Source organism: Babylonia areolata, chromosome 2 (assembly GCF_041734735.1).
Source record: "Babylonia areolata isolate BAREFJ2019XMU chromosome 2, ASM4173473v1, whole genome shotgun sequence".
NCBI lineage: Eukaryota > Metazoa > Mollusca > Gastropoda > Neogastropoda > Buccinidae > Babylonia > Babylonia areolata.
The window spans coordinates 19,501,771-19,529,248 of NC_134877.1; the positions used below are offsets into that span (position 1 = coordinate 19,501,771).

At 45.2% G+C, this 27,478-nt stretch overlaps 1 protein-coding gene across 2 annotated transcripts in view; it reads left to right on the forward strand.

Moving 5' to 3' along the window:
- The first annotated feature begins 13,340 nt into the window (after window positions 1-13,340).
- The window catches only part of LOC143298800 (uncharacterized), a 70,118-nt gene continuing 55,980 nt past the window's right edge, over window positions 13,341-27,478 (forward strand). For both annotated transcript variants that reach the window (XM_076611772.1, XM_076611781.1), the window contains exon 1: window positions 13,341-13,802. In XM_076611772.1, coding sequence (XP_076467887.1) covers window positions 13,541-13,802 — 262 coding nt within the window. In that variant the 5' untranslated portion in view covers window positions 13,341-13,540. The remainder of the gene's footprint in view (window positions 13,803-27,478) is intronic.

The following is a 27,478-nucleotide window of genomic DNA, read 5'->3' on the forward strand; positions in this document are numbered from 1 at the left end:
TGCCCGACGATTGTAGAAGTCATGGGACTAATGATAAGTTGAACTCAAAGAATCGTATCTAGGTGTTTTTTTCTCTTTTTTGACTCACTTGTGTAAACAAAGTGAGTATGTTTTAACCCGGTGTTCGGTTGTCTGTGTGTGTGTGTGTGTGTGTGTGTGTGTGTGTGTGTGTGTGTCCGTGGTAAACTTTAACATTGATATTTTCTCTGCAAATACTTTGTCAGTTGACACCAAATTAGGCATAAAAATAGGAAAAATTCAGTTCTTTCCAGTCATCTTGTTTAAAACAATATTGCACCTCTGGGATGGGCACACAAAAAATTAAAAAAAGAAGCCAAATTATATGCAAACTGCATTTACTGTTATATTTATATTTTTTTTATTCTCTAAACTTGGCACTTTGATCTGATATTCTGACACAATAACAAGAGCAGTCATTATTATCATTTTTTGTTCAAACAGGAACTTCTTTTGCTAAGCATGGAAGTTATATTTATTTTGCAAACGTTTTGGTGCAGAAAAAGGGAAATTAATCTGTAATTAATGCTATGGGACTTAATTTGCTTTAAACTGATCTTTTTCATCTTAAACATTACATTTTGAAATTATACTCAATACATAAAAAGCTTGTGTGTTTTACTCTCAGTGTACAGGGCTTTCACTATGTTCATTCGCCCAAGTGGTCTTTTTCGGAAAATACTAAAATCAGTACGACGAGTGGACTTTATAGATCTATTGGCTGAGCCCTGAAGGTCATGGGCAAAAATCAATTGCGTACACATATTTATACACATTCAAAGTGCGTGCTCATATTCTTCGCGAACGCGAACGACGCCATTTTGTTTCAAGTTGTTGACCTGCCCGTTCAATCCTATATTCAATCGACAATACACGATAACGTGTGATGGAAAGTTGGAGGAGACCATTAAATATTTATTCAGAGAAAGATTTGTGAACGCCTCATCACTTACTGGATTATGCCCCAAACTGCCATAAAAATATCCACAGAATCAGTCAGAATTCACAGTTAAAAATTGTAAACCATGCGAGTTAATACCTTTGAATTGATGAAACGAAAAAATTTCCAGTCTTGACTTTTCTCAAAATGAAGTCCTTTTCATTTCATACGACGTTTAGAAGTACTTGTACTTGGCTCTACATGTTATTAGTTTAACAAAATACTAAATTTTCATATCAACTTTAAAACTATAAAACTAGAATGAACATAAAAGAGAAATTGAATCGATCGACCGTGTCGTACTACATTCCCGGCGGGTGTAACTAAACTTGTACATCTATCTAGATCTAGAGAAAACGGCTAAATGTCGCAGTGTGATTGCGGCGATAGCCACGTCTCCTTTACCGCGGACTTAAAAAGAGTGTTTTTTTTATTGCCCTTAAAGATTTTTTAATGCCCAAGATACACCAGAATAATATGATTTAAACAGCGTTCTCACTGCGAATACCACAATCGATTTATCGCCCTTTAAAAAAAGCATGTTTAAATATTAAATTTTAGAACGTCAGTTAAGGAGCCACGATAGTGTAATGGGTAAAACAGTTTCTTCTCACCCGAACACGCGGGGTTCGAATCTAGTCAGGACTTTTTTTCCTTTTATTTTTTAACCCGAAGCTTTATAATAACAAATACAGAACATATTTTAACGATTAGATTTTTTTTTAAAGTGTATCACAAGTGAGTCTTGAAGGCCTTGCCTCTCTTGTTTTTCTTTTTTTTTATGTTGTTGCGAAGGCTGCATTCTTTTTTCATTGACAGTTCTCATTCTTTTTAATCTCTGAGTGCCTTTCATTGGTTAAAGTTGACAAAGATGCCCACCATGATAGCATGCCCGCTTCAGTGTAATGATGCAGTGTGCCACGAGGTCATTGTAACACCACCGTGGGACTTGCGTGCTAATAATTATGAAGGCACAGATTCACATGATCAAAGCACTAGAGTTTGTTACCCATGAGCAGTGAATGTCTACACTTCATTGCTGAAGCAGTCGTCACCTAATGCGTTGTAATCTTCGGTCACTTAATCCTTCCCGTGCAGACCCTGAGGGTAATCCTTCCCGTGCAGACCCTGAGGGTAATCCTACCCGTACAGACCCTGGGTGAATAAGATTATCTATGCTCGGTTCCTTTTGCGAAAAACTGAGTGTCTTTCAGAATCGAGAAGTGTTTTCCAGATGAATCTTGTTTAATGTACTGAGTTGTCTGATATACTGACGCCGAAGTGCCACTGATAGAGTGGCGAAGTGGTTTTCCAAGGTCCTACCCAAGGCCTCAGCAGCGCGTTGCAAGGACTAACTTTAAGGTCAGGGCTCTTTCCCTTATCATTATTTACTACGGCGTGGCGAATGTACCAGTCCACATGTTTTGACGGCCATTGTTCGCTGTCTTACGGTTAAAGAAACGGTCCGACGACTTGTAAGCTGCAGGGTTTTATTGTTGTTGTTGTTGTTCTGTTTCAAGTGATGTGGCCTTTCATGGCACTAGAGGTAACGCGTCCGCGTAGGAAGCGAGAGAATTTGAGCGCACAGGTTCGAATCTCACACTCGCCAGTATTTTCTTCCCCTCCACTAGACCTTGAGTGGTGGTCTGGACGCTAGTCATTCGGATGAGACGATAAACCGTGGTCCCGCGTGCAGTATGCACTTAGGGCATGTAAAAGAATCCACGGCAACAAAAGGGTTGTCCCTGGTCAAATTCTTTAGAACTGAAAATCCATCTTCATAATGAAAACAAATACCCGTGCAGGCAGAAAAACAGGGGTGGTGCTCTCAGAGTAACGACGCGTTCTCCCTGGGGAGAGCAGCCCGAATTTCACACAGAGAAATCTGTTGTGACAAGAGAGTAACTCAATACGACAGAATACAATTTATCATTTTATCTGGAATAATTCTGATAACTTTATCCATGGTTGCTATTCTAAGATTAGCCTAGTATGTGGTTCCCCAGCGTCAGCTATATCTATATATATGTAGCAGCAAGGCTTCTCAAGGGCAGAACAATGAAGTCCCCCTCTCAGTCTTCGGCCGTTGTTCTCTTCTCCGTGCTGTCGAATCTCGCGCCCGTCCATTGGCTGATCACAAGTATCATTATTGTAGCCAGAACGAGGCTGCTATTAATACTATAAATACACCTGATCCTACAGCTACATTTTTTTTTTTTACCTTATGGGCGTCACGCATATAGGTCGTTAAACTCAACTCAACGGCTACATTTTGTGAAAGACAGGTTCGCATAAATGCTGTAGTGTGTAGACGCCATGGAAACATCGCAGGGTGAGATGTTACTCTAAATGATACCTGTTACTTCCTCCGCTTTCGTCCAGGTCGTTTGGGAATGCCTGTTTCAGCCAGAAAGCCAAGTGGTGTCAAAGAATAGGCACAGGCTTTACAGAAAAGGGTTTGGCAGAAAGGGGTCGGGGGTGGGGATGATCATGAGACGAGGTCAAGGCTGAACAGCTTGTTTCCCGGATTTCGACACTGCACGGATTAGTTCAAACTACATCAAACTGACCCAAGGCTTGGCGAAAAGTAAGATAGCGATGTATATTGATTATCCCCTTTGTAACTTTGGCCATTGATCAAGATCACTTTTTTCTTCTTCTTTTTTTGTTTGTTTGAGACACTAGGCGTCAAAGAGCTTTTAAGTGTTGCATCATCATAATTGATGCCAAGTTTAATGTTAAATGTTGTTTGGAAATCTTTGCGATTTGTTGACCGTCATATGAGTGACAGAGCCATGTGACCAGACCGCAACCAGATCTCCAGAGTGGGCCTTTTTATCCTGATCCTGTTGAGACCGGACAGAAAGAAGAAGAAGCATTAATCACAGCTTGGCACTATTGTCGGGTTATCAGGACCATCAGTGGTGATGTACAGAAACTTGCCGTGAGGGGGAGGAGAGGGGGGGTCAGAAAGAAATCAGTAGAAAACTCAGCACCAGTGCTTACAGCAGCTTTGATAAACAAGCCAGGGTTCCGCGGTCCACGTGTAGGTAATGACAGATAATGGTAAGCTGTGTGCGGGCAGGGTGTAAATCAGTGCACACAGGTGTGTGTGACGTCAGTAGCGTCAGCACGTGGTGAGGGGTCTGTAGGTCTGGGATCACAGTGCACACAGGTGTGTGACGTCACCACGCGGTGATGGGTCTGTAGGCCAGGGATCACAGTGCACACAGGTGTGTGTGACGTCACCACGCGGTGATGGGTCTGTAGGCCAGGGATCACAGTGCACACAGGTGTGTGTGACGTCACCACGCGGTGATGGGTCTGTAGGCCAGGGATCACAGTGCACACAGGTATGTGTGACGTCACCACGCGGTGAGGGGTCTGTAGGCCAGGGATCACAGTGCACACAGGTATGTGTGACGTCACCACGCGGTGATGGGTCTGTAGGCCAGGGATCACAGTGCACACAGGTGTGTGTGACGTCACCACGCGGTGATGGGTCTGTAGGCCAGGGATCACAGTGCACACAGGTGTGTGTGACGTCACCACGCGGTGAGGGGTCTGTAGGCCAGGGATCACAGTGCACACAGGTATGTGTGACGTCACCACGCGGTGATGGGTCTGTAGGCCAGGGATCACAGTGCACACAGGTATGTGTGACGTCACCACGCGGTGATGGGTCTGTAGGCCAGGGATCACAGTGCACACAGGTGTGTGTGACGTCACCACGCGTTGAGGGGTCTGTAGGCCAGGGATCACAGTGCACACAGGTGTGTGTGACATCACCACGCGGTGAGGGGTCTGTAGGCCAGGGATCACAGTGCACACAGGTATGTGTGACGCACCAGTCGTTCAGGATTTACGGGCAGTTTTCCCGATTTGTCAAGTGGTTTCCAGTTGCCACGGCTCTGAAAACAACAACAACAACAATAACAACAAAACACTGTGCAGATGTTATCACAGAGACCTAAAGGGGTTGGGAGTGGGGGAGACCTGGGGGGTGGGGGGGGGGGGGGGGGGTGATGTAGGCTATCAGGTTGCTTTCTGTCTGGATTTTGTGTAGTCAGTTCACTTCATGGTTCAAAAGACTTTAGTGAAACAGAACATGTCTAACACCACCTTTCAACTTTCACTCTGTCTCTTTCTCTCATCTGCCGCCCACACTTTCAGAAAGAAGAAACCACAACAACAGCACTTTGGTGTTAACTAAATTTTCGCCTTCCTTGGCTTGATCACAGTTACAACCTCAATGGTTTAACTCACTCAGTACGGCCAGTCCTCTCTTCTCCTCTACACAGACCCCTCGGATGTCCAGTGGGTGTCTGAATGACCCAACCTTTAGCTTCCGTCGTCAGAATTGTGGTATTCTTTGTCAACATTCACCTCTTCAGTATAAGAGCCTTCCGCTTGTAATATTTTGATGGTGGTAATTGGGGAGAAACGCTGTTAACGTCGTCTCTTTCGCCGTTCGTATGGAGAGAGTTAAAACACACATGCAGTCCTTTATTATAAGCCTCTGAGTAAAATTAACTAAGAACAGAAAAAGAAAATGGATAAAATTCAAATCATTTACAGTCAGAAAATCCTGCAGGGCATGCTGCTGTTGGCCTTTGATTAGAAATTAAAAACAGAGATTGAAGATATTTAGAACAGTGTTCACAAAATGTTGGAAAGAAATTCCCCACCACGGACGTTTTCACCCATCTATACATGCACAAACACTTGCTTACACACACACACACACACACATATATATATATATATATATATATATATATATATGTATGTATGTATATGTATACAGAGAGAGAGAGAGAGAGAGAGAGAGCAATATTAAAAGCTTTCTGTCTTTCATTCAAAAACCACGTGTGTGTGTGTGTGTGTGTGTGTGTGTGTGTGTGTGTATGTGTGTGTGTGTCTATGTGTCTGTGCGTGCGTGCGCGCAATGTTTGTGTGCGCCAGTCTGTGGATGACTGTGGGTGTGTTGACAGTGATAGCTATTCAGACTTGCATGATGAGCCATTCACAATGGATCCCAGCAGAAAATACCCGGGTTCCATTCAGCTGAAACCAGAAAATCTACAATGCCACAGGGGCTGCCTAGCCACGTCGGCATTTAGCAGACTACAATACACTGTGGACATGGGGTCTCAAAGACCTCCAGACGAAACCCAGTCAGTTCTTTGACTCATTCCTCTTTCAGTTCACGGCCAAACGTCACACCTCACACCTGCACTGTTTAGCTTCGGAGTCGCTCATCGGTATTTGACGCAAATGAATTGGAAATGACACGTCGTTTTAATGGCACGTCGGTGACTGATGCATGCAAATTTGAAATGACCCATAGTATCGATGCAAGCCGGTTGCTTGACTTATTGAATTTTCAGAAATCGTCCAGGCTAAAAGGCCTTTTGGGGGGGTTCTCTATTTATCCTGCAAAGTAATCGCGACTGCAGTTTCAAACCCCGAAAAAAGTTACTGCATTTCATGTGACATTCGACAACGCGTATGCACATGAACATCGCAAACAAAAAGATGAGAACTTGCACCAAGAACCAGCACAAAGCCATTGCCACTTCCGTGTTGTGAAATGCAACGGAACACAGTGTCAGACAGTTTCAGACTAAAAGAAAAAAAAATACAGATGATTATTAAAAGGGCGAAACATGATACAATGTGCGTGTGTGTGTGTGTTGTGTGTGTGTGAGTGCGAGCGCATGTGTGTGACACAGAAAAAAGAGAGTAAAAACAATGCTGGTGTCCGATTCAGAGCATGCATATTCAAGTCACAAAGAAGAAACGCTGTCTCACACAAAGGTCTGTCACGAGGACAAATTTCGCTAGAACACTTATCTGTTTCCTGACGTATGTCTGAAGGCACGGCATCCACATAGCTACAACCCCTGCACTTGTGTGCCTTTGAACAATTGCGCATTATATGGACACCGTACAATTGCGAATAGTACGTGTTCTCAACTTGGAATTACAGGACCTCATTGAAAGGCTTGTTGGACAGAACACGACAGTTCTGATTGTTGACACAACTCATCGACACTTGTCACAGGCAAGGCAAGGCAAGGCAAGTCAAGTCAAGTCAAGTCAAGGCAAGGCAAGGCAAGGCAAGGCAAGGCAGGGCAGGGCAAGGAAAGGCAAGGCAGGGCAAGGCAAGGCAGGGCAGGGCAAGGAAAGGCAGGGCAGGCCAAGGCAAGGCAAGGCAAGGAAGGGCAAGGAAAGGCAAGGCAGGGCAAGGCAAGGCAAGGCAAGGAAGGGCAAGGAAAGGCAAGGCAGGGCAAGGCAAGGCAGGGCAAGGAAAGGCAGGGCAGGGCAAGGAAAGGAAAGGCAAGGCAGGGCAGGGCAGGGCAAGGCAGGGCAAGGCAGGGCAGGGCAAGGAAATAAAAGGCAAGGCAGGGCAAGGCAAGGCAGGGCAGGGCAAGGAAAGGCAAGGCAGGGCAGGGCAAGGAAAGGAAAGGCAGGGCAGGGCAGGGCAGGGCAGGGCAGGGCAGGGCAAGAAAAGGATAGGCAAGCCAGGGCAGGGCTGGGCAAGGAAAGGCAAAGCAGGGCAAGGAAAAGGCAGGGCAAGGCAGGGCAAGGAAAGGAAAGGAAAGGCAGGGCAGGGCTGGGCTGGGCAAGGAAAGGGACGGCAGGGCAAGGAAAAGGCAGGGCAAGGCAGGGCAGGGCAGGGCAGGGCAGGGCAAGGCAAGGCAAAAATTTTGTTTCACGTGCCCCCTGGGGCCATTGAAAGAGTACACACATACATCTTGTACACACACGATATAAAACAGCAACAACAAATCTAACTCTAGCAAACAAGCAAATACAAAACAAGTCAAATTTCCTTAGTAATCGAATAATATCGCAAATAAACATATATAGATCAGCGTTAGAATATGCAAATTCTCTATACTACTTGACTATTTTCCCTCATCAATATACAAGGTTCTGTCGCAAAGGAACACGTTCGGTAGAGGAGAGAATAGAATATGTCTTTATCTCCAAGTGTACCGTTGGTCACAAGGAATATTGGGGGTTAGTACATAAAAAGGTGCAAACATAAATCGAAAATCATACACAGATGCAGTACAATTATGGACACATACATGTGCATATCAATATAAGAACTTGTGCATGCATGCTTATACACACACACACACACACACACACACACACACATGACCGCACATGACATATGGATGGGGCTGGTGATTAGATCTTCAGGTAAATGGTTGATGATTGCACAATTCTCTTTGATCATACTGGACCCATAGTGTGATGAACCAAACCTAAACTCTGGACCTTTATGGAAAGGGTTGACGTTAGAAGGAATGAGGTGTTTTCGCAGGTTATGTATGTCTTTTGGGACATCAAAAAAAGAATTATTGGGGGGTTGAATGGAGGGGGATTCACTTTAAGAACATACACGAAAGTTGAAAGAAAATTACCTTTTTCCCCAGTCTTCACACTGAATACATGTCTTCTTTCTTTCTGGAGGGGAAAGAATTTGGTCTTCCTTGAAGCGTTAAACTCGTTTTTTTTGTGGTTGTTTGTTTTTCGTGTGGTGACATGTTGACATGTTTTAACGTGTTCTTAATCCAGTATCTGATATTTTTGTCACGTTACTCCGTTTGACAGAAAACTGTTGAACAAAACAATCATTTTTGTTCCCCAGTAAAGTCTAAAGATAATGAACAGCTGAAGACCCTCCAGCTTGCACTGTTGCCGGTGTGTAGTTATACTCGTTTCAGTTTTGAAATAACATTAACGTTGTCAGTCTTTTGTTCTTTCCTCGATCTCTCGATCTCTTTTCTCTCTCATACATACATATGATTATTCACATACATAATCTCCCATATATATTCTCACTCATTCAATACACACACACACACACACACACACACACACACACACACACACACACACACACACAGAGAGAGAGAGAGAGAGAGAGAGAGAGAGCAACGATTCATAAAAGGAGCTGACGTCTAGATTTGTGTGCAACGTACGTGTGTGAGCATTACACCTTTCAGCTGAAAATACGAAGCCTTCGTTTCCCCACTTCCCTCGTCGCTTATACAGTGATTCACCGACAGTCCCTGAGGACAAAACATATACATTGAACATTAAATCTGGAATGTGTCAACATTATTCATGTTGCTAGAGAGCACGAAAATTCACAAAAGTTGCACAACCGGGGATTTGCTTAGCAGATAGATACGTGCACACCTATATGAGCTGATGGGTACGTGTAGACATATGGGGCAGAAAGGTATGTGTCAGCGACAGGGACAGACATGGACATTTATCATTTACTAATTGTCCAACCTACTTCGTAATCAACTAACTGTCAAGCATTAAGTCGATACAAGCCCTAGTGTAAATCAAATTCAGTTAGTTTCAGTTTCAAAGGAGGCGTCCAAGCGTGCAGATTAATCCATATACGCTACACCACATCCGCTGTTTTGATGCCCGATGCCTGATCTTCGCAAATCAAGTGCGCTGGTAAGGCCTTGACAGCCTACCCTAGGAAAGAACTTTACCACAAGTAAGACAGGCCTTGACAGCCTACCCTAGGAAAGAACTTTACCACAAGTAAGACAGGCCTTGACAGCCTACCCTAGGAAAGAACTTTACCGCAAGTAAGACAGGCCTTGACAGCCTACCCTAGGAAAGAACTTTACCGCAAGTAAGACAGGCCTTGACAGCCTACCCTAGGAAAGAACTTTACCGCAAGTAAGACAGGCCTTGACAGCCTACCCTAGGAAAGAACTTTACCGCAAGTAAGACAGGCCTTGACAGCCTACCCTAGGAAAGAACTTTACCACAAGTAAGACAGGCCTTGACAGCCTACCCTAGGAAAGAACTTTACCACAAGTAAGACAGGCCTTGACAGCCTACCCTAGGAAAGAACTTTACCACAAGTAAGACAGGCCTTGACAGCCTACCCTTGGAAAGAACTTTACCGCAAGTAAGACAGGCCTTGACAGCCTACCCTTGGAAAGAACTTTACCGCAAGTAAGACAGGCCTTGACAGCCTACCCTAGGAAAGAACTTTACCACAAGTAAGACAGGCCTTGACAGCCTACCCTAGGAAAGAACTTTACCGCAAGTAAGACAGGCCTTGACAGCCTACCCTAGGAAAGATCTTTACCACAAGTAAGACAGGCCTTGACAGCCTACCCTAGGAAAGATCTTTACCACAAGTAAGACAGGCCTTGACAGCCTACCCTAGGAAAGAACTTTACCACAAGTAAGACAGGCCTTGACAGCCTACCCTAGGAAAGAACTTTACCACAAGTAAGACAGGCCTTGACAGCCTACCCTAGGAAAGAACTTTACCACAAGTAAGACAGGCCTTGACAGCCTACCCTAGGAAAGAACTTTACCGCAAGTAAGACAGGCCTTGACAGCCTACCCTAGGAAAGATCTTTACCGCAAGTAAGACAGGCCTTGACAGCCTACCCTAGGAAAGAACTTTACCGCAAGTAAGACAGGCCTTGACAGCCTACCCTAGGAAAGAACTTTACCGCAAGTAAGACAGGCCTTGACAGCCTACCCTAGGAAAGAACTTTACCGCAAGTAAGACAGGCCTTGACAGCCTACCCTAGGAAAGAACTTTACCACAAGTAAGACAGGCCTTGAGATCCCACCCTAGGAAATAGACCCTACCACGAGTGAGAAGTTTGGCAACTGCCATAAATGTAGTCACACCTCCAGTGAAGTGACCAGCAGGCCCCGAGAAGTCCGGTCACTGGTCACATAAATCAGTCCAAACTGACAAAGGTCTTTCGATGTGTTCCACAGACCAGGATTGCCCCCCCCCCCCCCCCACCCCACCCCCAACCCCCAACCCCCAACCCCCACGCCCACTGCCCCACCCTCGAAGCACACTGCCCTCTTCTAAACGTAGACCCCAGCCGTCAACAACTTGACCTGAAGGGTGTCAGCCAGTGGAGTTGTTAAGTCCTTCAGCTCCACCCTGCTGTTCCACACACTGAGAACCGGGACTCGCTATTGAGACTTTCAGTTGTGACAGTCACCGGCGAACGTCACAACACACACACACACACACACACACCTGTGTGTGTGTGTGTGTGTGTGTGTGTGTGTGTGTGTGTGTGTGTGTGTGTGTTATATCTATATGTAATAAAAATTATATATATATATATATCTGTGTGTGTGTGTGCGTGTGTGTGTGTGTGTGTGTGTGTGTGTGTGTTATTGTTGTCTTCAGTTTAACGTCTTTCCACTTGGGAGTCATATTAGACGGAAACAACAATAAAACAACAAAAAACGGAGGGGGTAGGGGTTGTGGGAGAGGGAGGGGGAAGAGGTGTGTGTGTGTGTGTGTGTGTGTGTGGAGTGGGAAGGTGGAAGATGTGTGTGTGTGTGTGTGTGTGTGTGTGTGTGGAGTGGGAAGGTGGAAGAAGTGTGTGTGACTGTCACTCTCTCGTTTTCCGAAATCTATACACTTATGTTCAAAGCATATTAGAATAACGTACAATTTCCATGGGATATTATCAAAACAGCAACAACGATAACAAAACGTAACGATACACCCATCTGTAATATGTCTAATCTTTAAACAGAATGTATATCATTATTATGCATTCAAAGTTATAATTTTTCAACAAGTATTTGTAATCTATATAAAGTTTGAAACGGAAACAGCAAAAGTTTTCTTCACCTTGAAGACATCAATGTGCAAATAATTATCATAAGTTTGGATCCAAGGAAGCGATTGGGGAACCACTTCTGGTCGTGAATGAAACTGAGGATATCCCATGATGGCCGGAGTCAAATTCATCCCCATTCTCAAATGTATTACATTTTAATCCAAAACCTTTCATCGCTTGTTGTATTATGATAACGTTCAACCTCAACAGATAGCTTGTGATTGTTACAACAGTTGATAAGTGCATAAACACGGACATCGGATAAACAATTATATATATATATATATTATATATATAATCATGATACATGGTTGTCAACTTAGTATTGGGTCCACTGATAAGTGAGTTCAATGATTCGTGCACATATCAATACTTGTACTTGTCGATACGTGTCTCAAATGACACGCGGTCACAGTGACACGTGGGAGTGACAACTGACAGAAAGCAAACAGAAAGTGGATATGATGATAGGTGCAACAGTAATGAATTTCAACACCCCCCCGCCCCCCCCTTCTCTACCACGTCCTTACTTCGTCACACCGTCCTTTCAAATGCGTTACAATCCCATTGAAGTCAGCTTGTGTTGGAGCCGTGGACTGGAGGTGCAGAAGATGAAAACCGGTGACATGGTTCAGTGGGTTGAAAGGAGAGAAGGGATGGCGGGAGGAGGAGAGGGAGGGGGATGTCACTGTGCTGTCCGCCCCCCCCCCCCCCCCCCCCCAGCCCTCCCTCCCCCATCCCGGTACACTGAAAGGGATGGTACACTGAAAAGCGAGGCATCTCTTACACTAAACACACCGTGCAGCTCGCGCAAGCACTCAACCACCATCGACAAACATACACACACACATAATGTGCGCGCGCTTGTGTGCGTACACGGTTGCGCAAGAACTCGCGTACGCATAAGTTGACGTGTTTGTGCGCGTGATTTACCAACGTTCTGACCTGTGTCTCTCCACAGGCACGAGGCACGCTTCAGCCACCTGGTTCAGGCCGCACCATGATTGACAGGCCACGACAAAGCAGCATTGTAAAAACTGGTTGTTCATGAATACTTTGTACTCCATCCTTCTCCCCACACCCATCCCCCCACCCTCCCTCCCTGCCCTCTTCCTTCCTGGTTCAGAGTCCGCCAGGTAACACGTACATCGCACACAAGCCCTTTCAAGGTAATTCCTCACGTGAACATGTATGTTTCAGGTGCAGCGCTGAACAAGCCGACCTCCCTGACCCGAGGATGGTGCCCGGCCAAAACTGGTCTGGAGCCCCAACCTGCCTGCCCAGTGCACCTCCCTCGGAAACTTGACAAGCTATCAGGTGTATCTCCCCACCTCGGATTTCACGGACTTTGCGCCCTGGTAAGCGAAGAGGTTTCTGCACGGAGGCAGTTAGTGGATTATAAGTCAGATTCACGGAGGGACTTTGTCCCGTTCCTTTTGTGTCCTTCGTCATAAAGGGGCACACGTCCGCCAGTCAGTGTGTTGCTTCAGGACGTGTTGTGTGTGAGTCAGGGACGCACGGAGCTTGACGGAGGACAGTTGTTATTAATTAATACCAGCGGAGTCTTTCCTTGTGTACTGGTAACAGTGGGTGCAGTCATGTTACAGCATCGATGACTTGGTGTCAGTGCTAATGGAAAAGGAAAATGCAGTGATTCCTTGGGCAGAAATACCATCCATCAATCTTGTGAACTGTGTGAATTACAGGCAAATTAAGTAAAAGGTGAAGAGTCGGACTGGTTTTTCCACGAGCAACCACTGGGAAAAGAAAAGAAGTAAAAAGAAGTAGGAAATGAACAACAGCAGCACGTCGCCACAAACAACAGCGTGGTAGTTATTATTTCCACACACTTCTTTCAGGAGTACTGTTGTCGTCTGTCTCCAGCATCACTCTCACTTTCTCAACAACCATGCATACCCGCCTCATCGTCTGTCTCGGTCTCATGACCTTGATCTTGATGACGTTGGCGATGACGTCAGAAAGCAAACGTCTGAGAGGCCAGCAGAAGGACAAAGTGACGTCACGGGATTCTTTCTCTGTGAGAAGGCGTGCAAGAAAAGACGATGATGTAGTCAAGGGAGAGGGGACTCTGTCTGGGGCTGATGGAAGCTCAGCTTCTGCTGCTGCTGTGGATGGCTCAGGGAGGCAGCCTAAAGACCCGGACTGTGCAGGTGAGTGTTGTCGGGGTGTGGTGTGCCATGTACATGCTGTGCTGTATTGTGTTGGGCTGTATTGTACTGCACTGACTTTAACCACCAGGGATATTCTGTCCGTGACATTCTGACCGTGACATTCTGTCCGTGACATTCTGTCCGTGACATTCTGACCGTGATATTCTGTCCGTGATATTCTGTCCGTGACATTCTGTCCGTGACATTCTGACCGTGACATTCTGTCCGTGACATTCTGTCCGTGACATTCTGACAGTGACATTCTGTCCGTGACATTCTGACAGTGACATTCTGTCCGTGACATTCTGTCCGTGACATTCTGACAGTGACATTCTGTCCGTGACATTCTGACCGTGATATTCTGACCGTGACATTCTGACCGTGACATTCTGTCCGTGACATTCTGACAGTGGCATTCTGACAGTGGCATTCTGTCCGTGACATTCTGTCCGTGACATTCTGTCCGTGACATTCTGACAGTGACATTCTGTCCGTGACATTCTGACAGTGACATTCTGACAGTGACATTCTGTCCGTGACATTCTGACAGTGACATTCTGTCCGTGACATTCTGACAGTGACATTCTGTCAGTGACATTCTGACAGTGATATTCTGTCCGTGACATTCTGACTGTGACATTCTGACAGTGACATTCTGTCCGTGACATTCTGACAGTGACATTCTGTCCGTGACATTCTGACAGTGACATTCTGACAGTGACATTCTGGCCGTGACATTCTGTCCGTGACATTCTGACAGTGACATTCTGTCCGTGACATTCTGACAGTGACATTCTGACAGTGACATTCTGACCGTGATATTCTGTCCGTGACATTCTGTCCGTGACATTCTGACAGTGACATTCTGTCCGTGACATTCTGACCGTGATATTCTGACCGTGACATTCTGACCGTGACATTCTGACCGTGACATTCTGTCCGTGACATTCTGTCCGTGACATTCTGACAGTGACATTCTGTCCGTGACATTCTGACAGTGACATTCTGACAGTGACATTCTGTCCGTGACATTCTGACAGTGACATTCTGTCCGTGACATTCTGACAGTGACATTCTGTCAGTGACATTCTGACAGTGATATTCTGTCCGTGACATTCTGACTGTGACATTCTGACAGTGACATTCTGTCCGTGACATTCTGACCGTGACATTCTGTCCGTGACATTCTGACCGTGACATTCTGACAGTGACATTCTGACCGTGACATTCTGACCGTGACATTCTGACAGTGACATTCTGTCCGTGACATTCTGACCGTGACATTCTGTCCGTGACATTCTGACAGTGACATTCTGTCCGTGACATTCTGACAGTGACATTCTCTCCGTGACATTCTGTCCGTGACATTCTGACAGTGACATTCTGACAGTGACATTCTGTCCGTGACATTCTGTCCGTGACATTCTGACCGTGACATTCTGTCCGTGACATTCTGACAGTGACATTCTGTCCGTGACATTCTGTCCGTGACATTCTGACCGTGACATTCTGACCGTGACATTCTGACAGTGACATTCTGTCCGTGACATTCTGACCGTGACATTCTGTCCGTGACATTCTGGCCGTATCCCTCAAGGAGAGACCGCGCGTGGCTTTGTGCAATGCATTCCTGCAGAGTTGTTTTTTTTTTTTCCCTGTGGTTCAGTTATGTTTGTAGTTTGTTGATTCGAGTTGATCTTCGGCGTTACCATACATATACATGTGATTATGAGGGCGGCGAGTCTACAATCGTAGGATGTATTACTTTATTTTCTATCTTTTACTTTTTTTGTCACAACAGATCTCTCAGTGTGAAATTCGGGCTGCTCTCCCTATGGAGAGCGCGTCGCTACACCAAGAGCTCCACCCCTTTTTTGTATTTTTTTTCTGCCTGCAATTTTATTTGTTTTCTTATCGAAGTGGATTTTTCAACAGATTTTTGTCAGGGACAACCCTTTTGTTGCCATGGGTTCTTTTACGTGTTCTATGAGCATGCTGCACACGGGACCTCAGTTTATTGTTTCATCCGAATTACTAACGTCCACACCACTACTATGGTCTAGTGGAGGGGGAGGAAATACTGGCGACTATGGAATTCGAACCAGTGTGCTCAGATTCTGTCGCTTCCTAGGCGCACGCTTTACCTATAGGCCATCCCTCCAATGGTAACATAATTACACGCAGCCGGGAAGTGAGCCACGCGTCACTGCTGGTCGCAGTCCTTGGGGTTCACAATCCTCTGAGGACGGGAGCTGGTCAGGGCCGAAACAGGGCACCATGGTAGGTTCCCATCCAACACCCCTGCTGTCGGTGATCCCTGGGCTGAGCCACTACGCCACGGCGGCCGTTACAACCACACAGTCTCTTTGAGCATCTGATACTGCCATTTTAGCAGACTGTGAAATACTTCCAGGCCAAAGGTCAGCTCGTGAAGCGGCCTGTTAATGGGGGAGCGCAGATCACTCCCAGCATGTTTGTCAGAGCCATCAGTCTTTGTTGCCCAGGGCGGTTTGAATGGCAGCGCGGTCAGGTGACAGCCTGCAGCGGGATAAAGGTCCTGTAATGTCAGCTGGGTCATCACCTCGTTCTCAGCAAAGTGTGAGGGCAGAACTGGGATTCACTGAACGCCCTCTTGATGTAATGAAGGAACATACCATCCGGTGGAGGCGGATGTGAAAGATTTCCTGGACATTCCTAGCAAACCTGTAACCAGTCTACTGATTGAGATTCCTTTTCTGGATATTTCCCTGTGATGTCATGTAATGAAAGAGGGGCCATGGTCTTTATTGAATAAACTATCCGTATCTGTATCCGTATCCCTGTGATGATATAATTGTTATCGTTTGAAAAATGTATTCACATAAATTAATCTGATCATGACGAAGACACTTCACGATTTACCCCTGACTTTCTGGACAAAGAGCAGCTGTCTGTATGGACTTCAGCATTTTGCATGGTTTCAAAATCTGTTTGACAGCCATTGTCGCAGCTGAAAGGGGTGTGTTTTTGGTCTTGATACGCCCCCTTTATGGAGCTGAAAGGAGTGTGTTTTTGGTCTTGATACGCCCCCTTTATGGAGCTGAAAGGGGTGTGTTTTTGGTCTTGATACGCCCCCTTTATGGAGCTGAAAGGGGTGTGTTTTTGGTCTTGATACGCCCCCTTTATGGAGCTGAAAGGAGTGTGTTTTTGGTCTTGATACGCCCCCTTTATGGAGCCGTGTCTCAGATGCACATCATCTGTCTCTTTCTGTCTGCCTGCACCTACCTAGTTCTCAAACTAACACGTACCAACGTCATGTCGGCTTCCACCAAATTGGAACAGACCCATTGCTTACGTGAGGAATTAAAGCAAATTAGAATTTCTAAGGTGAGCCGTTGCAAGCTGTGTGAAAGCAGCCATTACTTGTGTCTCAGAACTGACAGGTCAATTTTATGGAGATTGCCGGGTGGAGTCTGAACAGAGGGGCATTTATTTTTGTTTCTTTGAATACAGGATCGGGGTTATAAAAAAAGGAGACAGACACAAGCGCTCACTCACTCACACAAACACAGAGAGAGAGACACACACACACACACACAGACAGAGAGATAAAGAGACAGATATATGTAATAGAGAGAGAGAGAGAGAGGCAGAAAGACAGAGAGAGAGACAGAGAGAGAGAGAGAGACAGAGAGGGAGAGATAGTACTGTGGTAGAAAAAGTTTTTATGACTGATCGTGATGTTTAGTTGTTGGCAATGGCCCACCACTTTTCCCCACGAACCTGTCGGATTCAGTTTTGGTCTTTTTTTTCGGATGCTAAGGTTTCCAAGGGTCTGTATAAGAGAAGGCAGATGTTTTGGAATGCTTGTGTGTGTGTGTGTGTGTGTGTGTGTGTGTGTGTGTGTGTGTGTGTGTGTGTGTGAAAGAATAGTAGGTAGAGGGGGGGTCGATGTGGCGCATCATGACATCATCAGGGTCAGCGCTCATTAACATCAACCGTGGAGACTACAGAAACGTCCTGTTTTCTTCTATATTTGAAGTCCCGTTTCAAACACACATCCAGTGTATACAGTCATAAAAAATTATTCAGACCCGAATGTGAAACCCGGACCTTGTCTAGCACCCCCCACACCCCACACCCACCCACCCACCCCCTTGACACATTTACTGAAACGCAGTGCCAATGTGTGGCTCCACTGTAGAGAAGAATCTAACCGAATCATTGCCATGGACCCGTCAACACAGGGAATAGTCAAATAATACTGTTTGGTCGATCTAGTTCAGTGATTGACGAAGCCAGTTGTAGATTCTAGCTGAACTTTATATTAGCACACACCTCTATGATCATGGGGGCGGCGAGTTTACACCTGTCGGTGTGGTGGCTGATACGCCAGGTATGTCGGATTATGTGCCGGCCTGGTATTAGCCCTTGGCTGTGGAACCCAGCCGTTCAACTTAAGAAAACGTTCAGACTGTTTGTCAACCAACCAGCATGTGACGAGCCGAGCGAAGAAACTCGTATGACGCGCGATGACTTTCATTGTTCAGGAAAAATGGTTTTCTGAGCGTTGGGTTCAGTGAACGTGAAGAGTGTAGCGTTTCAGGAGTATGTGGAAGTAAAGTGTGCAAACACTGAAACTCGATCAAAGCTAATTCATACACACACCGTTGCCCTGTAGAGGGGGAGGGGGCATGGTGGGGGGGGGGAGGTAAGTGAACGGTAACGTGACATGATCTTCAATTCTTTTTTTTTTTCTTTTTTGGACTTGTACTGGGTTGGGTATCTCACATGGCAACCCGTGGTTGGTTGATTTTTCTGGTGGTCAACAAAAGGATTGCAGCACGTGGCACCACATGCAGGTCGTTGATGAAGTAGACAGGGAATCGGGACCACCCCAGTTCCATTCCATTTCCATTCATTCTCCTGCCCGGGATGGGCGTAGAGGAGACATGAGGGACGATTCCGTAGTCAGACGACGCCATCCGGTTCTATCTTCTGCCTGTCGTATCAGCGTAGCGCTATCCATATTGGTCCATTCCTTGATGTTGTCCATCCAGCATTTGGCTTGCCTCCCTCTTCGCCACCCCAGTAAAAAGGAATAAATAAATAAATAAATAAATAAAAATCACCCCCAGGACATGGCATTGCTGGTAACTCGCTGTCTTGTCCATCCATGTCAAAATGTGCCTCATACATTGGGCGAGGCGTTGACCACTGGTTTTAAAAACCAGTGGATGTTGACCCTTCTTCCCATAATCCTGTCCATCGACAGACTTCTGTTATGCATCTGCTTGGCACATACAGCGTCATGACTTTTCTTTTTTCGTTTTGAAGTGTTGAGAGTGCCCATATGGCACCATGTTCTGACGCTTTCAGATTTCAGTATTGTTATCAGTATCGTTGTCAACACAAACTACCGTTGATGTCGTTAAAAAGTGTATCAAAGTTCTTCTTCTTCTTCTTCGCTCGTCGGCTGCAACCCTCACGTTCAGTCGGATATTACACGATTGGGCTTTTACGTGTCTGACCGTTTTTTTTGGTTTTTGTTGTTGTTGTTTGTTTGTTTATATTATGTATTTTATGTATTTTGGTCTTAGATGTGATGGCATTTTTTCTATCTGGTTATTTTTAATGGGCGTGTGTGTGTGTGTGTGTGTGTGTGTGTGTTTTGCGCGTGTGTGCGTGTGTGCGTACGTGCGCGCATGTGTTTTTGAGGGTACAGTGTTCTGGTACGCGTGTGTAAGTGTGTAGACATGTTAGTATGTCCGAACAGAATTCTATGTTAGAAAATAAGAAATATCTTAATGCTTATGCAATTTTGTTTTTAGTGCAGTTGATATTTAATGTCAGCGTGTGTGTGTCTGTGTGTCTGTGTATAAGTGTGTGTCTGTGTGTCTGTAAGGGAGGGACATATATATATATATATATATTTATATATATATTATATATGTATGTGTGCGCGCGTGTGTGTATGTGTGTGTGTGCGTGTGAGTGTGTGTGTGTGTGTGTGTGTGTGTGTGTGTGTGTGTGTGTGTGTGCTCTATGAAATGCATTTTGTTTTAATCTAAGCCTTATTTACTTCATAGCTGTTATAATCTGATTCATCTCTTAAGTGTTCTTTTTCATTCATATGAACACACTGGATGTTTTCCATTGTCAGATAGCGGTTGATGTGTTTTTTAAGGCATGTTTATAGTCATCTGGATGATGTAAGGCGCTTTGAGCAGCATTGGTGCTGGATATCGCGCCATAGAAAAACTATGTATCATCATTAATATTATTATTACCCCGCCATGTAGGAAGCCATACTCCATTTTCGGGGGTGGTATAAAAGTACAACACTGCTGGCAAGGTATAGTGTCTCGTCGTCAGCGTCATCGCCGTTTGTGTTTTCATTCATTGTTGGAAGCGAACGTTGGTGCTGCTCGAGCGTTGCCAGTGGGCGAGTTGCCAGTACCCCTTGACACAGCGACGGGCCGCACAGGGGGACGGGTGGGGGGGGTGTGGGGGGCCAGGGGGGGGGTGGGGGGGGGGCACAGAGCTGCACGGCCATTGGCAGGCTCAGGGCTCGGCAGAGCTGGGCCAGCTCGTGCTGGTGCATGGACCGCCACGTTTTGACGTCTTGCATCATCACACATCGTACGATGTCTGTCGATCCGTCACCACGTGGGCCCACTTCGCGCCACTCTTGTTTGTTGGCGACCCCCGCACATTCCTCTGTCACCCTCCACACCCTACCCCAACCCTCTTCACACACACACACACATGCTCCTGCAACTCACACACACGCACACACACACACACACCGTCCTTCCTTCCCCCCCCCCCCCCCCCGGCCCCCCCCATCCCAACTTCAGTTGACCCCTAAGGCCCCTGTCCTCCCCTCCCCCTCACCTGGTGTCCCCTCTCCCTCCCCTGTCCACCACCCCCCCACCCACCCACCCACTCCCTCCCCCCCCCCTCCTTCCCCGTCCGTGTTGCTGGCCGGGCTGAGGACGTCGTTCTGCAAGTTTTGGGGGTTGTCCTCGTATCGTCGTTGTGTTGGTGTGGTGTGTTTTCCACACTGTCACCACGCCTTATCTGTCCGTGTTCCCTTGGCGCCAGTCACTTTCCATGTTTTAGACTCTCTCTCTCTCTCTCTCTCTCTCTCTCTCACACACACACACACACACACACAAGCTAACGGAAACAAGCAAGAAAGGCAGAGAGAGAACACTGAACGCTGAACACTGAAATATTTAATGTCTTTAGCTGAAAAGCTCTAGTGACATAGTAGGTACTAATCAGAACAAAATGGTGCTACACATATAAAATGGAACAGAAAGGAAAAAAAAACAGAACTGAAACAACATAAACTAATAAGAGATTTGCGACACTTTGTCATTAGCTTAAAGTACATGTGACAGGGGGGGGGGGGGGGGGGTAATGTGCCTTTTTTCAGTCGTTCGTCACCAAGGTTTGGACAGTACACAGAAAACAAAGTGCAGATAAATCATATAGTAAATATTTACGCATGTAACATCGACGCACATCGTATCAATACAAACACATACTAAAGTACATATAAATTCTGAAATAATTATTTATGTCTCAACACCAAAACCCATCATATCAATACGAACACATTAAATAATTACAATGACGAGATCGACCATCCAAATGTAGCCCTTCCTTTTTATCTATGCTTTTTTCCTCATAAAACCCATACTAATTCTTAATTGATTAATGAGTATTTGGACCGATGATGGACTTTTCCGTATATTTATTGCCTCAGATACATGTTTTTTTAAGTGAAAGTATCTTATCTTCATTTTCTGTCATCAGTATGCCGAACAAATCTTTTCTCTGCGCTGGAGCTGTATTGAAAAGGGTACAGTTTTTTCGCAGTTCATCGTATTTTTTGCAATGAAATATAAAATGATTTTTATCTTCAGGGCTTTCGCCACACATTGGGCAAGGAGATGTTGCTACGTCTGAGTCGAACCATCTTCTGTTGGCATTCAGTCCAAGTGCTCTCAATCTGAGCTTCGCAAAGCAGATTCTATGCCATTTATTTGTTATAATCGTAATATACTTCTCTGTTTGAAATATTGATTTAAATGAATAAAAACCATTCATACCTATCATTGCTCTCTGTTTCTCCACACACACACACACACAGAGAGAGAGAGAGAGAGAGAGAGAGAGAGAGAGAGAGAGAGAGAGAGAGAGAGAGAGAGAGTCTTAAAAATTTTATATTTACGAAATCCCTTGTTCAGTTTGCTACGTTGAATTCATTTTCAGGCAGTGCGTTTCCCACAGCTGCCAAACTACAAGTCTTGATCGACTGTTACTTCCAAGAATCAGTCGTAGCCGACCCCACCTGACCCCTAACATAACAAAACATCATTGTTTTTGTCCTGTGCTGAGCTCGGGTACAGCTCCAGGTCCCATGTTCACATGTATTCCAGAGAGAGAAAATGAATAACAGGGGAGCATGTTGTGTTGAAGCTGAATGTGGCTGAAGTACGGGTTACAAGGTGTGTAACAACGCATTCAAGAATGAAGTTCTCGTAATCTTTGGTTGACTTTTCATGTGCCCTGATCACAGCTATGGTCGTGGTTGGAGTAGCGGGGGGAGGGGGTGAGAGGAGTTCGGGGGGTGGGGGTCGGGTGAAGGGGTGGGGTGGGTGGGGGGGACTGGCTTCTCTGGCTTTGATCTGGCTTCGTTGATGTGTCCGCGTCATGTTTGGGGGAATCTCCGATTTGTTCTAAAGGTCTTTCAGGAAAAACAGGTTTTTCAGTTGCAACGTTTTAAAACCAGAAGCTTGCAATGCGCTGTGGTTCAGTCTCAGAATCTCAGAATGCACCATCTCTTGTATTTGTATTTCTTTTTATCACAACATATTTCTCTGTGTGAAATTCGGGCTACTCTCCCCAGGGAGAGCGCCTCGCAACACTACAGCGACGCCCTTTTTTCTGTATTTTTTCCTGCGTGCAGTTTTATTTCTTTTTCCTATCGAAGTGGATTTGTCTACAGAATTTTGCCAGGAACAACCCTTTTGTTGCTGCGGGTTCTTTTACGTGTGCGAAGTGCATGCTGAACACGGGACCTCGGTTTATGGTCTCATCCAAATGACTAGCTTCCAGACCACCACTCAAGGTCTAGTGGAGGGGGAGAAAATACCGGCGGCTGAGCCGTGATTCGAACCAGCGCACTCAGATCCTCTCACTTCCTAGGCGGACGCGTTACCTCTAGACCATCACTCCACACATACTTTTCAACCAGGAGCAGGTAGACTAACGTTACTTCAAATGCGACACACTTTTCTTTTCCTAATGTGCGCAGATAAAACCTGGGAAAGGGAGAATGTCATTATGGTGCAACCTTTCTTGAATTCATCGTGTATATTTCGTGTCTCCGTATTTAAGGAGGGGAGGAGGGGGGGTGGGGGGACGCTTATGTAAAGTGCGTCCTCATGCAAAACAGCCACCGTCGAAAACTCGTCTAACAACAGTGTCAGCTCCGACCATTAACCCCTCCCCACCCCCCTGCCCCCTGTTCCCCTTCCCTTCCCATCGTGACACTTACCCCTCCCCACCCCCCTGCCCCCTGTTCCCCTTCCCTTCCCATCGTGACACTTACCCCTACCCACCCCCCTGCCCCCTGTTCCCCTTCCCTTCCCATCGTGACACTTACCCCTCCCCACCCCCCTGCCTCCTGTTCCCCTTCCCTTCCCATCGTGACACTTACCCCTACCCACCCACCCACCCCCCTCCTCGTCACCAATCACACATCTACGGTTTGAATGACAGGCGCTGGTTCTAACTTTAGACTTGTTACAAATATTTCATCTTGCTGAAATTACGCCTTAAAAAAAAAAAAAAAAAAAAAAAAAAACCTTTATAATTTGGTGTCCCCCCCATTTCCCTTCAAAGCACGACCCACGGTGCACTGCGTGCAAAACGGTCTGACACCAAAGGGTTTCCCGAAGAACGGAAGATAGATGGAATTCTAGAACGCTATGAAACTGTAATTATATTAGTGTGTATTGATACAGATAAGTTTATTGATATCATACTGATATTTTACTAAGTGTAAGTGCGTGATGAGATGCTTCCACTATTTTTTTGGTTTTGTTGAACAGTAACTCTCCCGGTTAACACCACTACAACTACAACAACTACTGCTGCTGCTACTGCTGCCACTACTACTACAACTGTGGTATTTCTAGGTTGCTTTTGTTGTTGATGATGGAATGGACATCGAGATATGTTTTTAACTTACACACACACACACATACACACTCAGAGACACACAGACACAGCCACACACACACACACACACACACACACACACACACACACACACACACACACACACACACACACACACACACAGGGCTCGTCAAACTCATAAACCCAAAATATAAAGCAAAGAAGATGTGCTGTTTCTTCATTTTGTTTAAGACGTGGTTCGAACAAAATGAATGTCTCGTTGATTTGGGCCATTCCTCACGATGCATCATGTCCCGTTAATTTGGGCCATTCCTCACTATGTATCAATGTCCCGTTAATTTGGGCCATTCCTCACTATGCATCATGTCCCGTTAATTTGGGCCACTCCTCACTATGTATCAATGTCCCGTTAATTTGGGCCATTCTTCACTATGTATCATGTCCCGTTAATTTGGGCCACTCCTCACTATGTATCAATGTCCCGTTAATTTGGGCCACTCCTCACTATGTATCAATGTCCCGTTAATTTGGGCCACTCCTCACTATGTATCAATGTCCCGTTAATTTGGGCCATTTCTCACTATGCATCATGTCCCGTTAATTTGGGCCATTCCTCACTATGTATCAATGTCCCGTTAATTTGGACCACTCCTCACTATGTATCAATGTCCCGTTAATTTGGGCCACTCCTCACTATGTATCAATGTCCCGTTAATTTGGGCCACTCCTCACTATGTATCAATGTCCCCGACAAATTGAAGTCCCAGCAGATTTCAACATGCCCCTTACCTATTTCGCTCCGTCCCCTTGAGACCCCGTCTGTTGACGTCAAATGCCAGTCTGCTCCTGCTGACTTCATTTCCTGACACCGCCTGTGTGTTCCTTCTGTCCATGCCCCAGTTTCTCCAGAGTACTGTCACGTTGTCTCGCTGCACTCATTTCAACCACCCCTTAAACACCCCTCCACGCCCCCCCCCCCCCCCCCGCCCCCCCCAAGCCCCCCCACCACCACCCCCACCTCCTCACCCCCACGCACCACACACACACCACATTGTCTCCTTTCGGTTCATTGTTCCCCGTCCCAGTTGTGACCCACTTTATTCCTGCTCTCTGTATTCAGTCACCACCCTGTCATAAAACCTCAGCATCAGTTTTTTTTGTTTTTTTTTACTGCGAACTTTTAACAAGGTTGTGAGACCTCACTGTCGCGCTTTTCCAAACCGACCGATTCAGGAGATCGCTGACCGAAACACAGCCTGTGATTGTGGAATGATGGGGTGACATCAAGTGTTTCATTATCATCAAACTGTGGAGCATGAGTCTTGTGCCCATCCAGAGGTCTCCTCGGCATTCACAGCAACAAAGTTCTTGACTGATTTACACAGTTTTCGTTTGTTTGTTGTTGTTGGTGGTGGTGGTTTTATATATATATATATATATATATATATATATATATATATATTTTTTTTTTTTTTTTTTTTTTTTTTTTTTTTTTTTTAGGAAAGAATGAGAAATAAAGAATTGAATAGATTTTTTTTTAAAAGAGAAAGAGCCAGAAACGGTGAAGGAAATAAAGGTAATACATTTATATCCTTTTTCACATATCTCACACCCACATCATAATTATGTCCAAGATCTTTGGAAACAGTTTCAGTTTCAGTAGCTCAAGGAGGCGTCACTGCGTTCGGACAAATCCATATACGCTACACCACATCTGTCAAGCAGATGCCTGACCAGCAGCGTAACCCAACGCGCTTAGTCAGGCCTTGAGGGGGAAAAAAACCAAAAAAACCCAACAAATATATATATATATATATACACTCCTTTCAGTTGCTAAATAATTCAGTCAATCCAAACAGCACAACTGGCACAAAAATACATCTGCAGTTGGTTGAAATAAAAAATATTTTTAAAAACTGAAAAGAGAAAGAGACAAGTACCACTCCCAAAAGCATACAGCAGGAGTACACAACCATTTGCAAATTAAAGCAGCTGTACCATAACAACACCAACTTCTAATTCAATGTAAGTACAAAAAACTGAATAGCAGATTCTTTAAGATGTACTTTGTTCGGATCTTTGGCTATCCTTTCTGTCGTCTTCGAAACAGGAGCAGACTGTGGTTTGCATTCAGCAAAAAGATGACTTTCTTCTCACCTTTTCTCAACAACTAAAAGGTAAAGAAATTCCGTTGAGCGTGTTCTTTTAAGAGTTTCTCACGTCTCACTGAGCTCTCTGATGTATATGACATGAACAGGGATTCGTTTACCGACACTTCGCGAAGAATTTCCATCTTCATTCGTTCTCATAGGCCAAGGGTGCAGTTTTAAAGCAATTTGATTTCCACGTTGATTTGAACTGACTTTATTTTGATTTGTCTTTTTCATTCGAACGATGTTTTAATCTGACTTTGTTTAGTCATTTAATTTTGCTTTTGTAAATGTAATAATTTCCAACCTCTATTTATTTATTTATTTATCTTTTACATGCTGTCAGCTCTGTCTTGACCGTTAAACGAGAAACAAACTCTACAGAAATAGATTATGAATTAAAATTCTGATATATATATATATATATGTGTGTGTGTGTGTGTGTGTGTGTGTGTGTGTGTGTGTGTGTGTGTATCTGTATGCATAACGATAGAAATATAAACTTTTCGCAAGTACTTTACCGAACCATACACGTTTGTCAGCGATCTGTATAAAGGGGTAAGCCTGTATGGTCGGGATATTGAGTGTATATTGGTCATCAGACAAACAACCGAGGCGGAGAGGTTACCAAAAGGACTGACGAATGAGACGTCGGTGTGACAGACATCATTGTGGGATTTTGGGTCTTGAACGAATCTTACTCAGTGCTGAGTGTACTATGGGGAAAACTGTAATATGGACGAGTGTCATCCATTTTAGATAAGTTATCAGTCTTTGTTTGAACAACTGACACTTTATGCGTGTATATCTCTCGAGCCTAGTTATTGGGCGTCATGTCACGAAAAGACACAAACAGTACTGTCACGTTGTCTCGAATATGAGTTGATATCCACCAACGTATTTTGTATTTGTATTTGTATTTATTTTTATCACAACAGATTTCTCTGTGTGAAATTCGGGTTGCTCTCCCCAGGGAGAGCGTGTCGCTACACTACAGCGCTACCCATTTTTTGTATTTTTTTCCTGCATGCAGTTTCATTTGTTTTTCCTATCGAAGTGGATTTTTCTACAGAATTTTGCCAGGAACAACCCATTTGTTGCCGTGAGTTCTTTTACGAGCGCTAAGTACATGCTGCACACGGGACCTCGGTTTATCGTCTCATCCGAATGACTAGCGTCCAGACCACCATTCAAGGTCTAGTGGAGGGGGAGAAAATATCGCTGAGCCGTGATTCGAACCAGCGCGCTCAGATTCTCTCGCTTCCTAGGCGGACGCGTTACCTCTAGGCCATCACTCCACGTGGCATAGAAACAAGGCAGGGTTTT